This window comes from Culex quinquefasciatus, chromosome 3 (assembly GCF_015732765.1).
Source record: "Culex quinquefasciatus strain JHB chromosome 3, VPISU_Cqui_1.0_pri_paternal, whole genome shotgun sequence".
NCBI lineage: Eukaryota > Metazoa > Arthropoda > Insecta > Diptera > Culicidae > Culex > Culex quinquefasciatus.
In genome coordinates, this window is record NC_051863.1 from 20,298,552 (window position 1) to 20,314,867 (window position 16,316).

The following is a 16,316-nucleotide window of genomic DNA, read 5'->3' on the forward strand; positions in this document are numbered from 1 at the left end:
TCTATGGACACGAGACCTGGACGATGCGGCAAGAGGGCGAACGGCCCTTGGAGTTTTCGAACGGAAGGGGCTGCTAACGATCTACGGTGGAGTGCAGGTGTCTGACGGAGTGTAGCGACGACGCATGAACCACGAACTGCACGCGTTTCTCGGGAGGCTCTCAGGTGGGCCGGCCATGTCGCCCGAATGGACGAGAGCCAGCCTGTCAGACTGCTATTTGACCGCGCTGAACCAGCTGGGGAGATCAAGTGAATGGTGATATCCGGAAGATCTGTAACCTGGGAAATTGGCATTGCCTCAAGAGAGAATGACACCATCAAATGCGTCAATCTCTCTCGTCAAAAATCTCCAACGAAGGCGCGATTTTATGTTTCTGTTGATGTTGACTTTGCAAAAAAAATGCTGATAAGCTCTGAGTCATTTGAAAGTACCTATTTTGACTGCAATTTCGGTTTTATTTCAATGTTTAAAAGCTTGTACTGATTTAACTCCTTTGCAAAGCTGATTTTTGTTAATTTATAGTGTTTGTTTTGTTGAGCTTATTTGTTTATATGCGACGAAATGACCGGCAAATCGTCTTCAACGCCACTTCCTGCGGATTCATCCTTGCCGGCCCGGCTGGAGCGGCTGGTCAACAACGAACAGTTCGCGGATGTGGCCTTCCGGGTCGGCGAACCCGGTGAGGTCATATTCGGCCACAAGGCCATCCTCTCGGAGGCGAGCGAAGTGTTTCGGGCGCAGTTTTCCGGAATGTTCAAGGAGTCCCGGGAGAATGTACGGGAGCACGAGATTCCGATCGTGGACATCGAGCCGGGCACGTTCAAGGAGCTGCTGCGGTACATGTACTGCGAGCGGGTCACCGTTACGGCGGACAACGTCGTGGACATTTCGTACGGATCGAAGAAGTATCTGCTGACGAAGCTGAACCAGCTCTGCGAAAGCTTCGTACAGCAGAACGTAACGGAGGACAATGTGCTCGGCGTGTTCGACAGTAACCGGCGCTACGAGCTGGAAGGGATCAACCGGATTTGCCTGGATATTGTTTGCGACAATCCGATTAGGATTTTTGCCCACGAGTCGTTTCTGACGCTGGCCCGGGAATCGGTTCGGTTGATTGCCTCCCGAAAGGCCATGAATTGCCAGACGGATCAGCTGCTGAGCGCCATCGAACGGTGGATACAGGTCAACGAGGATGAACAGGAGGACGGGACCAAGATTGTGGCCATGGTTCGCGAGCAAAAGGGCCGCAGTGTGATGTGCAAGAAGATCCACAACTTTGCGGCTGGCCACTACGTGACTAGCAACGGGTTTCTCAAGCCGGCTCAGCTACCTCCATCACCCTTTAGTTATGAAACCGCAAGATCACCGTTTGGCGCACCCTCAAATATAATCGAAAGACCAGTATTTGGAAGTTTGCCCATTGTGCCGGCAACTGCACCCATAACCTCACCAACCCAGAAGACGTTCATCCTGAAAATTGACACCGACAAGCCGTGCTCGATCTACGGCGTCGGAATCTACATCAAATGCAAACAGTTTGAGCAAACCGTCACCATGGACATTTCGGTCGAAAGAACGGGCATGTTTCCGACCAATGAGAAGCGCACCGTAACCGCGCGAGAGGACCTTTGCGTCGAGGAAGTCCTGTTCCAGAAGCAGCCCATCGATGCGGGCGTAACGTGCACGATCAAGGTGCAGATGCACCACGGCATAACGTCGCTGTTCTGTCGGAAGAACTTTGAATCGGAGCAGCCGGAGAGCGGGTTGCGCTTCGCCTGCAGCAATGCTGCGGATCCTTTGATGGTTGGCGGCCAATCTGGCACCAACTGCTGCGTGGCGTACGTGCTTTACAATTTTGGACCGGCCGGAGAGGAGCGGAAGAAGCTGGTCCCGGTTAAACAAAAGTTGGCGGTACAGTTGTAACGTGAAACGATGAATCATTATAAAATTTTTAAAGAGTGACAATATTAATAAAATAAGGATTTTAATTTGATACAGAACTTTATTCGAACAATCTGTAACGAGCTAAGTTGGATGGAAAAGATCGCAAAGTTTTGAAATATTCGTTTGGAGATGAACAAGCAGCGTCCCTAGTAAACGTCCATTCCGGCACACAGACAGGTACAGTTCAGCCCCATGATGACCTTCTTGTCCCGGGCGCGCAGCTCCAGCCAGCGCTTCTGGTTCGGCACGAACATCTCCGGCGGCAGGGGCGCTTTGTCGTCCTCGGTGGCGGGTGGTTCTTGGAAAAAATAAAATAGAAAGACGTTTTTTCAGCGTTTTTTATGAAGAGCAGCAATTTGTTCGACTTTCTTGTGGTTCTTCCATACAAATCTTCATACAATTTAAGCAGCTGTTCATACTGAAATATATTCAAGAATCGGTATCTTAAGAACTAATTTTCTGATCGATTTAGTGTCCTCGGAAAGTTGTAGGTATAGATGTACAAGTCATGTCCAAGCTTAACCATCTAACTTTTTTTAATAGATCAGACATTTCTTATTACATATTCTGGCCAAGGAACTCCCGTGCCAAATTTCAACTAATTTGGAGTACTTTCATTTGAATTGTGTTGTTTTGCCGTGGAATCGCTGTTTTAGAATCTGGAAAATGAAATGGCAGGAGGGTCGATTTATTTAAAAAAAAATAGCCTATAGAGCGTTTTTTTCTTTAATCCAATTTTTTCAGATTTTTAAATTTTATCATTAAAAATTTTTATTCTTAAAGCTAGGCTTTTTTTCTAATGCAAAGATTGTATTAGAAAAAAAAAACAAAACAAATATAAAAATTAAAAATAAAAGCATTTGAAAAATAAATAAATAAAATACAAAGGTTTAACAAAAATCTAAAATTCTAAAAATAAAATAAAATAAGAAAAAACAAACAGATCTAGAGTTTTGTGTTAAAAGGTTCTATAAAAATATCCAGAGTCCTATAAACTATTGTCTTTCATATGTTTATAGGACCATATAAAAAAAACTCTAGATATAAAACACAATAGTTTATGTCCTTTCAAAAAAAAAAATGTATTAGAAAATGAAAATTATACAAAAAACAACAACAGTAATAAAAGACAAAAAATAACTTTTACAAATCTTATATCTTATGAAATTAAAAAATACAAATAAACACTGATACATACAACAAATTAAAAATTAAACAAAAGCAACATTAAAAATTTAAACGATAAAAAAATATTCATGAAAAAAAATCTAAAAACAATGAAAATTTAAAAAAGTCCAATTCAAAAAAATACCAGTCGAGATTTTCTTAATAGCGGTGGCAAAAATTTAAAAAATCCGTAAAAATTAAAACTTATAAGTATTCTTTAATAAAAGCATTAAAAAAGATAAAAGCTATTTTTTTAAATTTCTGTAAGTTTTTTTTCTTACTCTTGCTAGTGCCTTAGTTAAAAAAATTGTTCCAAAATGGATTATGATGTAACACGCAGCTGAAAGGAACTCCAAAACTCTGTTATGCACTTCAAAATAACTCATTGTATCTTGATTATTCACCAATAGAACCGAATAGAATTGATTTTTTTTTATAAATCAAATATAAATGTATGCTTAGAAAATAAAAAAAATCCAAATTTAAAAAATTGAACATATTTAAAAAAACAATTAAAAAATGGAAAACTCATAGAATTTAGAAAATTAACAAATTAAAATTTTCTTAAACTAAAAATTAAAATTTAAAAAAATGCAAAAAATAAAAAATACAACGAAATAAAAACACATAAAAATTTAATAATAACGCAATAAAAAAAAATCCGTTTTTTACATCTATCGAGATTTTTTAGATGGTAAGTCGTAATCTAACGATAGCAAAAATTCAAAAATTAAAAAAATCAGAAAAATCAAAACAAATAATATATGTACATGCAAAAGTTACAGATAAAAGTAAAAAAAAATTAAAAACAGAAAAGATAAAAAATTAACGAAATTTAGAAAATTCAACAAATAAACAAATTAAAAAAAAACTCCAATCCAAAAAATCGTAGAAAAGTTACAAAAAAAATCTAATTTAATAAAATCAAACATAAAAAATTATAATAAAAAATAAAAAAAAACCCAAAGAATTCAGAAAATAAAAAAAAAGCAAATTAAAAAATCTTAAAATAGAAATTACAAAAAATACGCAATAAAGTTAAAACATATTTTTTTTAAAGAAACAAATGAATACGAAAAATAACAAAAAATAAAATTAAACATTAGTACCAACACAACACAACATAATATAAAGCAAAAAAATTCAAATTCAAATTTTAGAAGTTAAGGCAGATGCAAAAAAATTTCAAAGGTTTTGTCCCTCGGCTCTGGCCAAAAAATGGGCAAATGGGCAAAAAAATATAAAAGTATTAAAAATTGAAATAACAAGCCAGAATTCCAACATTTCAATGCAAAAAGGCATGGAAAATCAAGGTTGTTAATCGATACAATTATCGTCGATAATATTATCGTCTAACGATAACGATAATGGTTATCGTTATCGTCGGGACGATAACGATATTCTATCGTTATCATTATCGTTTTTCCGATAATTCTAACTGCGATAATTTTATCGACGATAACAGACGATAACTAATATTTAATATATTTCACAAAATACCGTATTTTTTTTAAAGTTTTCAAATTTTCATGATTTGCAATATGGGTATCAAACGAAGCGATATTCTACCTGATTTTTTATTTAAAAACTCTAAAACAGTTAAAATACGTGCAAAATTTCGAATCGTTTGATAACCATATTGCGCATAATAAAAGTTAGAGTATTTTTGAGATTTTAGAATAAGAGTATTTTATGCAATAATCTCTAAAACAGTGAAAATGCATGCAAAATTTCGAATCGTTTGATAACCATATTGCAAATTTAAAAAAAATGAGTACACCTTCAAAAAAATACGGTATTTTACGATTTTTTTCAGTATTTTTACTTTGAAACTTACCTTATTTTCAAAAAATATATTCACTAAGAGGAAGCATGAAAATTCAACATAATTTGGTTGGTTTTAGTCAATTATAGAAATATATTAAATATAAGTTATCATCCGTTATCGTCGATAATATTATCGTCGATAGAATTATCGGAATAACGATAACGATAGATTAGCGTTATCGTCCCGAAAAAAGAAATAAAAAATAATTAACAACATCGTTATCGAACCTCGATAATTTTATCGTTAACATCTTTGTGGAAAATGCATTATGCAGCAGTACAGTCGGTTTGCAATCTTAGTTTGCACAAAATCCAAGTTTTAACGAAAATATTTTGATTTGAAAAAAAAAAACTTTTTGGGCTTTGTTTGGGTTTAAAAAATAAAGAAAAAAAAATAAAAAAAAATCAGAACCAAAGAGATCCAAGAAATATAATTTTTACAATTTTTGTGGTGAATGTACTCATTGTGTATGCAAAATCCGGCAAACGGAAGTAAAATTTCAAATTAAAACCTCATCGAAGACACCAAATCGATCAGAAAAACCACTCCAAGAACCTTTTTTTAAAGACTGCATTTTGGTTTGGAAAACTGCAAAAATTGTATGAAGATATAGCAATTATGTATATTTTGATGTGAAAAGTCTGTGCGAAATTTGTAAATCACCCCCGCTACCACGCGAACGTCAACGTTACTTGTTTGACAGACAAGATTGTCTGGCCGCTGTGCACTCACACAGCCGTGCGCGCTCACTTCCGCTGAAAAGGAAAGCTCATTCAGTGTTCGGCATCGTAAGGAGCGGTCGTGCGGTGGAAGAAGTTCCACGCAAACCGCGTGCGCAGTTGTTCTGCTCCGCGAAAAGTGCTCGCCTCGCCGTAAAGTTTTGAAGTCCCGCAGGAGGACGCCCGAGGTTAAGGTCCTTAGACTGGTTGCAACGCGGCTCTACTTTGTTCTAGCTGTTTCATTTTTCAAATAGAACTGAAACAGACCACCCGCAACGCGGAGTTGCAGTTTTATTTTTCGAGCAGTATTTTGAAACCGGAATAAAACTGCTCGACGAGTTTGTTTCAAACGTGAGACGATTTGGAACTGGAATAGAACTCAGTTTCAAAAAAAAAATCAGATATATAGAGATATCCACGTATTCTTACACACACACTATGATGCTGTGTTGATAATCATACGCACACAATTAAAAGCATTTTTTTGAAACAACATATAGATCAGCGCGTTGCGAGCACCGTGTTCTAGTTTCATTTCCTCCAGTTCTAAAAATTTAAAACTGCTCGCAATTTGAAACAATTATAAAACTTCGCGCTGCAGACAGTCTTAGGAAGATCTTGGATCATTGGACGAAACACGCCGGCGCGCGCGGCATGTTGGGAGTGAACAATCAACGCAGGCGGGGTGAAAGTTTGCACGACGGCGGAGGCACGTGGAATCCGCTTGCTCCGCGGCGGTGCTCGTGAGTGGAAAAGTTGGCCGGTCGAGCCGAGGTGAAGAATCCCGCGCGGACGCGGGCAAAAGGCGACACGCCACGCGGCAATTGGCGATCGAAGGGTGAGCAAGTGAGAGAGCAAGAGGAGGAGGCAAAGTGAGAAGAGCTGGGGAAGGAAAAAGAAGGAGGAAGAAGAAAACGGAAAAGTGCGAGATGCCGAAAGGGCGTGTGGAGCACGAAAGAAGAAGAAAAGAGAGAGCAAGAAGAAGTGCATCAGGAAGATGTTGTACGCACACACACACACACTCACACTAACACCATCAATCGGTTCAATACACATGTTAAAAGACGAACTTTGTGCTTGTTTTTCTTATTACTTGAGCTCAAAAAGCAGCCGGAATAGAATTCGTGCTTGCCATTTCATTAGGGCACATAATTTTTTCAGGCTAGAGTGTGTCCCTTTCACACCTTATGTAAACTGTCATTTGAGTGAAAGGGATACACTATTGTTTACAAAAGTTATGTGCCCTTTTGAAATGTTAGGCTCCAATTATTGTAACAAAGATTTGTATGGAAGTGACGCAATTAAATATGTGGTGTTCAAAATTCCAGAGACCTGCTCTGGGAGCCACGCGCTTACCTTCCTCTCCCCGGCGGCCGGTCTTCGGGCTCGGCAGAATCGATATGGTTTCGTCGGGTTTTCGCAGCAGCAGCTTGCCGACGCCCTCGCACATCCGCAGCACCTCGTGCTTCGAGAGCTCCGGTTTGAGGTTCTTGTCGAGCACTTTGAGGCTGTAGATCCAGTCGGCCACGCCGTCAAAATCCTTGAGCAGGTTGAGCGCGCCGGTGCTGCTGAACTTGGTCTTCTTCATGTAGATGTGGTCGAGCCAGGCCTCGCAGATAATCTTGAGCGTGAGCTTGAGAATGTCCAGATCGCGGGTGGCCTGAATGACGGGCAGGTAGACCTGGTTGAAGAAGTACGCGACGTAGTCGTTGGCCGCGTCCTGCAGCAGTTCCGTCTGCCAGTGGCGCAACGGTGGAAAGCACAGAGTCAACGAGGCGAGGCTGGTCGTTCTGCAGACCGCCGCTAGCACGTCGATGCATTCGGCGCTGGCTTGCTTCAGCTTGCGAATGTTCTCTTTGATCTCGGACACTAGCTTCTCGCGCAGAGCGACACAAACCTGCACTTGGACCTCGAGCGCGCTCGGCGGAACCAGCTCCGGGACGCGCAGGTACTGCAGCTGCTCCAAACAGAGCCCGATGTCGTTGTGGACCACCTTGAAGAACATCATCATGTTCCAGTCGGTGCACAGCGAGCGGGCCCGGTTCGAGGCCCAGATTCGCATCGAATGGATCGAGTGGTCGAGCCGGTGAAGCACCGGTATCTGCTCGACCAGTGGCAGTTCGTTCGGGATTGTTCCTACGTCGCAGGTGTTGGAGATTTGCGCCAACTGGTACAGGAGCTCGCTCCAAACCTTACCGCAAACGGTTCCCTCGACCTGTAACGAGGGGAGAGTGTAGGGGGTTTGTCTTTCAAAATAATAAAAATATCTCGATAAATATATTGAGCGTGTACACTCAAACCCCGATGGTTTGACACCAACTGTTGTCAAACGAACGGGGTCACGTTTTAGTTTGACACCCCTTTTACACGGAGTTCACACACACTACCAAACGTTTGTTTTGATAGTGTGCGTGAGCGCCGTGTAAAAAGTGACAGTTCGTCACTTTTTAGTTTGACTTTGACCAACCAACGGGGTACAAACTAAAAAAGTGTCAAACGAAAAAGTGACCAACCACCGGGGGTTGAGTGTACTTGATTTTGACAGCGAATGAAAAGTGGCGCGTGTTTATGTTTACGGTGTGGACAGTTGAGAGTGAACGTTCGGCGTGGAAGTGTGAGTGTGATTGAATTGTGCTGGAACCGGTTGGCGGAATCCGGAATAGGACACGACGCAAGCGGACATGGGGTCAGGGATAGCTTACCGTCATGTTGGCACTGTAAAACTCCGACTCTTCGAAGGGATAGTCGACGGGGAGGCTGGACGCGACGACCGCCAGCCGGAACTGTCGATCCCAGATCGTGCTGGTCACGTGGACCGTCAGCGTTTCGGCGAGACCCTTCAGCATGGACAGTATCGGTTCGGGAGCCTCGTCCGGGGTTATCAGCAGAAGCCAGTCGCGCAGGTATTTGGCGCAAGCGGCCGGCCGGCAAGCCAACGGTGAACTGCTCCACCAGAGGACCACGTGCTCGAGGGTGCCGCCGACCTGCGTCCAGAGGCCACGCGTGCCCCGGTTAACCCACTTGATGAGTTCGGACTTGTCCAGGGTCTTGTCGAACGCGGACGGGCACAGTTTGACCACCTTCATCAGGATGTTGGCGATGAAGATCTCCTCGTCGGCGATCAAGTTCTCCAGCAGGTCGATTCCTTCCGGCTCGTTGACCAGGTAGTTGATCGAGTTGTACGCAGCGGCTTCGGCGGCCATTTCGTCGAAAAAGTTTATGGCAGGATCCTGCAAAGAAAGGGTTCTTGTTAGATTGTGATGCCCAGGGAGTAAGCCGTTGATCGCGAGTTCACGTTATGTTCCGACTCGTCCGGTTCCCGGGATTCTGGCTTCACGATCGGACTGATCGTGACGTGCTTGTCCGTTGGAGGTGGCAGTTGGCCCATGTGAATTTCACCGCTGGCGATCAGATTGATGCTCGCTTTCCGACGAGTGTTCAACTCCTCAAGAGAGGGGTCCACTTGCTTGTTGCCCTCGTTGAAGTTGGCCGTCAGGGTGCGCAGGATCTCCACACTGGAAGAGTCCGACTCGTCGTCCTCGAGGGCGGTCGTGGTGGCGCCCTTGCACGTGACCAGCAAACAGTTGATCAGCATCGCGCAGCACTGCTCCGACCGTTGCTTCGTTACGACCTGCGATGCGTGAGATCGTCGAGTTGGGTGTTGTGAACCTTTGAAGACTACTATCCTACCTGCAGTATTGTTCCAATGTCCAGCTTCTTCGGCAGATACATCAACCCGGGAAACGAGTTGCTACAAACCTGCGCACCGTCCTGGGTGCGCGCCTTCGTCGTCCTCAACGCCAACGCCACCGCTTCGTTGTGCAACGTGGACAGCAGCATGGCCCCGTCGATAACCACCTCCGAACTGTACGTGAGTCCCAGCATCAACCGAACCATTTTGTGCAGGATGAACATCAGCTGAAAGTGGCGCTTCCTCAGACTCTGGCGGATCAGGTGAGCCTTCCGGTTGATCAAAATCCTGAAGAAACTCCGCTCGACATTCTTGTCCGCCGACGAGGCCGACATCCGGATCAACCGCGTCTGGATGTGGGCCGACAATTCAAAACTCTGACGACTCTGCTGCAGCAGCCGTTCAAATTCCTACAAGTACAAAAAAAAAACCAAGCATGAATGAAAGCCAGGATTCTGCGCCGTAGGCGCCCTCCGTAAACAACAGGATTACGATCAACCCCCAACTAATCAAAATTTCGTTTAACGAAATCATCATCGTTGAATTTCGCGCGCTCGCCCAGCCTGTTTCAATGAACCTCACCGTCACCCTAGGTTGGCTGCCTTCAGGCCTTCACGAAAGCAAATTTCTGTTCGGCCGTGATTTTGTTTGGTGAAAATTGACACGACACGAAATGGAAATGGTCTAGGTCGTGAGCACGTAGCACGCGAGCGAGTGAACTTCACCGTCACGGAGGCATACCTACACGGAGCATAAATCCTTCACAGGTGTAGTACCACGTGGTGACCGTAGTGGAAGGAACTCGGGTTCGTGTTGTTTGGCGATACTGAGTAGAGAGGTAGGGGAACATTACTAAAATTACGTTTTCCCCCTTCTGCTATCGCTCAATTAAATGGAGTTCAATCGAATGTTCTGGGTCATGATTCGAAATCCGGACACTTAGTAGCATATCATTTATCATTTAAATATGTCTTTTCTGACAATTTTTCATCAGAATTTGAAAATTAAAATAACTTGTTGTTCTTCGAATCTCGGACACTGATAAAAGCTGATTCGAAATCCGGACATTTTTGCTTCGAATTCCGGACACACGATTTTGCTTCCAAATCGCAAAAAATTTGGACTAAAATGTTAGTGAATGGCAATCTTTAGGTCTCAAATAAGCTGTTAACATCAAAACAATCGATTTTTTTTATATAAAAATTTGCTAGAATTTAAGAAAATCAAAGCCATTAATTTCCATAAAATGCCCCAAGTAACCACAAGCACTAAATTGAAGTATTAATTCAGTACTAAATCAGCACTGGAATGTTTTGAAGTAGTAAATAAGTTTTGCGAATGCTTTAAAGTACCAAAACTTTGCAGCATTACAACTGGCATTAAATCACCATTTACGACCATAGGGGGATGGCGTCGCTATTTTTAGACCAGGTTTTCCACTTTTTCTCATCGAAACTGACTACTTTATCGACTTAATTTTGCTGGGCGAGATAGGACGCCGTCTATTTTTAGACGATGACTCAGCACTTTTCCACTCTTGCACCTCAAAAAACCAGGTGGCAGCACGATGTAACGCCACGTCCCTATGAAAATGTGCTTCAAAGCATTTGATGTTTATCAACAAAGTAACCCATCGATACGGGAAACATCTCAATCAGGAGCGCTCTTATTGACTTTAATCCTTCTCCCGTCATACCGTTCTAGTAAGCGTGCGGGCTAAGGCGCAGTTCCCCCAGTGTGCATCAGTTTCATTTTTGCATGAACTGGGTTCAATTCCCGCAGATTGAAGTGTTGCTTTCCGGAAGTCTGATACACTTTGTGAAATTTTGCCAACTGTGGACCAAGCACTCCTCGGAAAAGCAGTTCCCGTTAGCCGTTAGCCAGTGCTTGTCCCTTTTAAACCGTAATAGGGACGTGGCGTTACATCGTGCTGCCACCTGGTTTTTTGAGGTGCAAGAGTGGAAAAGTGCTGAGTCATCGTCTAAAAATAGACGGCGTCCTATCTCGCCCAGCAAAATTAAGTCGATAAAGTAGTCAGTTTCGATGAGCAAAAGTGGAAAACCTAGCCTAAAAATAGCGACGCCATCCCCCTAATAATAGGGGGATGGCGTCGCTATTTTTAGACCACGCTTTTTCCACTCTTGCACTTAAAAAACCAGATGGCAGCACGATGTAACGCCACGTCCTTATTGTACTGCACTTGCCTGGCTGGCCGCAATTTGCTGAGTGGTAATCGATAATTTCCGTCCAACGAAATCACAACGGAAACTCGAAACAGCAGAAAGAAAGTCTTAGTCAATGTTCGATGCATCAACCACATCGATTAAAACTTTCAAAACAAACACTCAATTCCGAATACATCAGTTGGCTGGCGCGCATCCTGGAGATCGACGAGAAAAATGTAGGAATAACATCAAAGTGTCACACTCACACATGAAACGCAACAGGAGAAAAAAAAAACAAACAAAGGAGGCCCACCACCAAGTGTGTGAGTGGAGCAGCTGTTCTTTTTTTTCCCCCAGCCTTGACGTCGATAAAGCAGTTTGTTTTTGTTCGAGCTTTCGGCGAAGCATTAAATCGGCATCACTGTGCGCCACTTGAAATATTTCTCAAGGGAAAAGTGCTGATTAAATGTTTTGAAGCATTATTTGCTGGTATTAAATGCCAATATAATGCTGATTGAATGCTGCTATTTAGTGCTTCGCGGTTACTTGGGTGGTGCTTCGAACGCCTATGAAATATTTCAGTGAAATGTTTCGCATTTTTGGTAAAATTATAATTTTATTTAATTTTTTTGTTTTGGCATTAACTACAGCATTCAAACAAACTTTAAATCAAATTCGATGTTAGAGTTCATCAACTTACACAATTTTGACATTCATAATGCGAACCTATATCCAAATAATTGATAAAACAAGATGATTTAGTTAACCGCGGTGGATTTTCTTGAAATAATTCGAACTGTCAAAAATCCACCAAAGCATCTACCACATTGATTGCACAAAAATCTGTGGTAGAAAAGTATCCACCGGTAGATGCTTTGATGGATTTTTGACAGTTCGAATTATTTCAAGAAAATCCACCGCGGTTAACCAAATCAAATTAACAAAAGCCCTGAGGTGTCCGGGTTTCGAAGCGTCCGGCAATTCGAATCATGACGTTACTTTGAAACTTTGCTACACGATGTATCAAATTCGAGTCCTATTCAAAATTCTAACAAAGAAGACGTTCCAACAAATTCGTTAAAAAAAAGTTTTCATAGTCTCTCGCCATTTTAGTTTGAATATTTGAATTTTTATTGAATGCATTTGGGCAATGCTTTACGAAATCGGCTGATGTCGGGTATTTGTATTTTTTGGATTTTAAATTTTAACATTTTGGGGGCCTCCTCTATGACCAAAAGAGACATTTTGTGTCGATTCCGAACAATGTTGGCAGCAAATCGAAAATGTCCTATCTAGGAATTGTCTGACCAATGTCTTCGGCAATGTTGGAAATATTGATGAGAACTAAGTACACGGGAAAAATATTACCATTTTTGTTCAAAAAAAAAAAAACATTTTCTCGAATTTTACCCGCAACTTACGAGCTACCGACCAGAACGTCAAAAGTAACAATTTACGATTTTTTGGAAAAATAAATTTATTGTATTACATCAGTTGCAATCGAAAAGTACTTTGCAGGATTTTTTATAAAGCGCGCCGTTATCGACAAGGTTATAAAGATATGGTCACTTAATACTAGGCAATTCTTGAATAATTGGCTTGTAATTTTCGAAATATTTTTTTTTGCGAAAAAATCACAGTGGTCTCGTTTTTATAACATTGAAAATTGGATCATTATCAATTATTTTCAGGGTCATGGACACTATTTTTATCGATTTGGTGTCTTCGGCAAAGTTGTAGGTATGTGTAAGGACTTAACTGAAAAAAAAACAATGATACACGGTAAATTTTTTGTTGGTGATTTTGTGTGTGTGAAATTAAAACTTTTTGTCACTAAAACTTGATTTGCAAAAAAAAATTTTTTATTTTTTTTAATTTTCTGATATGTTTTAGAGGACATCAAATGAGCAGTTCTCTCAGATTTCGGTCATTCGATTTTTTTTTGTATTTTTTAATCCGACTGAAACTTTTTTGGTGCCTTCGGTATGCCCAAAAAAGCCATTTTGCATCATTAGTTTGTCCATATAATTTTCCATACAAATTTGGCAGCTGTACATACAAAATGATGTATGGACATTCAAAAATCTGTATCTTTTGAAGGAATTTTTTGATCGATTTGGTGTCTTCGGCAAAGTTGTAGGTATGGATACGGACTACACTGGAAACATGAAACACGGTAAAAAAAAATTGGTGATTTTTTATTTAACTTTTTGTCACTAAAACTTGATTTACAAAAAAAAAACACTATTATTAATTATTTTTATTTTTTGATATGTTTTAGAGGACATCAAATGCCAACTTTTTAGAAATTTCCAGGTTGTGCAAAAAATCTTCGTCCGAGTTATGAATTTACGAATCAATACTGATGTTTTCAAAAACTCGAAATATTGGTCGCAAAAAGTTTTCAACTTCATTTTTCGATGGAAAATAAAATTTGCAATCAAAAAGTACTGTTGTAAAATTTTGATAAAGTGCACCGTTTTTTTAAAAATAGTTGCATTTTTCATTTTTTTAAATTAGTGCACATGTTTGCCCACTTTAAAAAAATATTTTTGAAAAGCTGAGAAAATTCTCTATTTTTTTACATTTTTGAACTTTGTTGATACGACCCTAAGTTGCTGAGATATTGACATGCAAATGTTTAAAAACATGAAAATTGATGTTTTCCAAGTCTCATCCAAACAACCCACCATTTTCTAATGTCAATATATCAGCAACTAATGGTCTGATTTACAAAGTTAAAATATGAAACATTCGTGAAATTTTCCGATCTTCTCGAAAAAAATATTTTCAGATTTTTTGAATCAAAACTAACTTTTAAAAAGAGCAAAATATTCAATATTACACCCTTTTAAAATGTTAGTCTTGGTTTAAAAATTTAGGAAATATTTTTTTTCGAAAAGTTCGGAAAATTTCATGAATGTTTCATATTTTAACATTGTGAATCGGACCATTAGTTGCTGAGATATTGACATTAGAAAACGGTGGTTTTTTTTAGTGAGACTTAGAAAACATTAATTTTCCTGTTTTTGAACACTTGCATGGAAATATCTCGGCACCTAAGGGTCGTATCAACAATGTTCAAAAAAGCAAAATATAGAGAATTTTCTTCAAAATTCCTTCAAAAGATACAGAATTTTGAATTTTCATACATCATACATTTTCATACATTTTTGTATGGCCAGCAGCCAAATTTGTATGGAAAATTATATGGACAAACTAATGATGCAAAATGGCTTCTTTGGGCATAATGAAGGCACCATAAAAGTTTCAGTCGGATTAAAAAATACAAATATATCGAAAGACCGAAATCTGAGAGTACTGCTCAAAATATGAATAAGTTTATGAAAGTATGTTTTTTTCCTAAACATTTAATTCTATAGCTTATCTTTGTCACAAAATTAAAAAATGTAAAACATTAAAAAGTCTTTAAAATGTTTATGTATTTTGAAGATTTCACTCGATTTTACAGGTTTTCTTAAATGAATTCTCCTTTAATTTTTTAGAATAACTTTGAAAAGGGGGCGAGAATAAACTTGAAACTTACTCAAAACAGGAGACATTTTTGAAAGCATTATGGATATTTTTTTATTTTTTTTAATGATATCTGTTATAATTTTTTTCAATGATATCTGTTATATTTTTTTCAAAAAGCTTTGATAATTTCCTGCAAGTTGCCATAGCCTCTGAATATTTAAATTATGTGAAAAATTGTGTTTATTTCTCAGTGTGCCTCAGTGTTTTTACTAATGACTTCTTAGCTAGCTTCGATTTTCAATGCCAAAAAGTAAAAGTTATTTTTTTTTCAATAAAAAATATTTCTGAAGGGGAAAACAATTTTTTTTCAGCATTTCTCATTTGTGGCCAAAATACCTAAAAAATCTGCGTTTTTTGAAAAAAAAATTAACGATTGAATCTCGTCTAAGCTCAAATACCCAGTCAAGAATCCTGCTAAAACATCGTGACTGGGATTGGGTCTCAGTTCATTCGGCGGAATAAGCCACCGAATGCCCACAAAAATATTTATGTTACTTTCTAATCCTTACTCTCCCCTGTAATTTTTAAAAGAAATTATTTATTTCGCTTAAAAAAATGGTTGAAACTTCGGAAGATTTTCATTTAAAACAACCAAGTACAACGCGTCTCCACCAATCGCCACCACTAGCAAGAGACATCAATTTACTTTCGGTACCGCAAGCGACGAACCCAAGGACGAACCTGAGCAAAGGTCCTGTGATGACTAGATTATATCCTCCAATAAAACAAAATCCAGTGCATCGAAAAATCAATACCCCCCTTCCTGCCCAAAGGCCAACTGCGATGAAAGTTCCTCCGAGCAGAACCATACTCACATAGTAATCCGGCAAGTCCAGGTTGATATCCGTGGCGAACTTTTTCCCGAGCACCCGGAACTCCCGCTCCAGGGCCCGGGTCTGGTCGAACAGCTTGATTACTTCATAGTGCTGCTTCGGTAGCCATTTTGAGATGTTCATTTCGATGGTTTAGAAGGTGGCACAACAGCGCGTCAACAACGTGTCGAATAATCCCCTTCCGCGAGCTCAATTACACGATCCCACGGGCACCACTATCCCTGCGCCAAAGTAGGTCACTTTCATTTTCACTGCAAAAACAACAACCCAACGGGGGGACGGGTCTCTCCCGTGGTTGCTTCTTCAAAACTTGGATCACGACTGGCCTACTATAGGATGGGTTCGCGCTTTCGGCCTGAACCTAACCTTGAAGCGAGTGCAGCTGCTGGCGCGGAGAGGAGCTGTTTTATTGATTTAAATGCGGTTCCCATG

At 40.2% G+C, this 16,316-nt stretch overlaps 2 protein-coding genes across 2 annotated transcripts; one reads left to right on the forward strand and one right to left on the reverse strand.

Moving 5' to 3' along the window:
• The first annotated feature begins 243 nt into the window (after window positions 1–243).
• On the forward strand, window positions 244–1,997 carry LOC119769741. Its single transcript, XM_038263256.1, has one exon. The coding sequence runs from the start codon at window positions 562–564 to the stop codon at window positions 1,921–1,923; it is 1,362 nt and encodes a 453-aa protein (XP_038119184.1). The 5' UTR covers window positions 244–561; the 3' UTR covers window positions 1,924–1,997.
• LOC6033079 lies at window positions 1,983–16,192 on the reverse strand. Its single transcript, XM_038263255.1, has 6 exons — window positions 15,867–16,192; window positions 9,349–9,759; window positions 8,954–9,289; window positions 8,361–8,888; window positions 7,015–7,873; window positions 1,983–2,242 (listed from the first exon to the last, which is right to left on the reverse strand). Exons 1-6 carry the CDS (start codon window positions 16,005–16,007, stop codon window positions 2,091–2,093), a joined length of 2,427 nt encoding a protein of 808 aa, XP_038119183.1. The 5' UTR covers window positions 16,008–16,192; the 3' UTR covers window positions 1,983–2,090.
• Window positions 16,193–16,316: the final 124 nt, after the last annotated feature.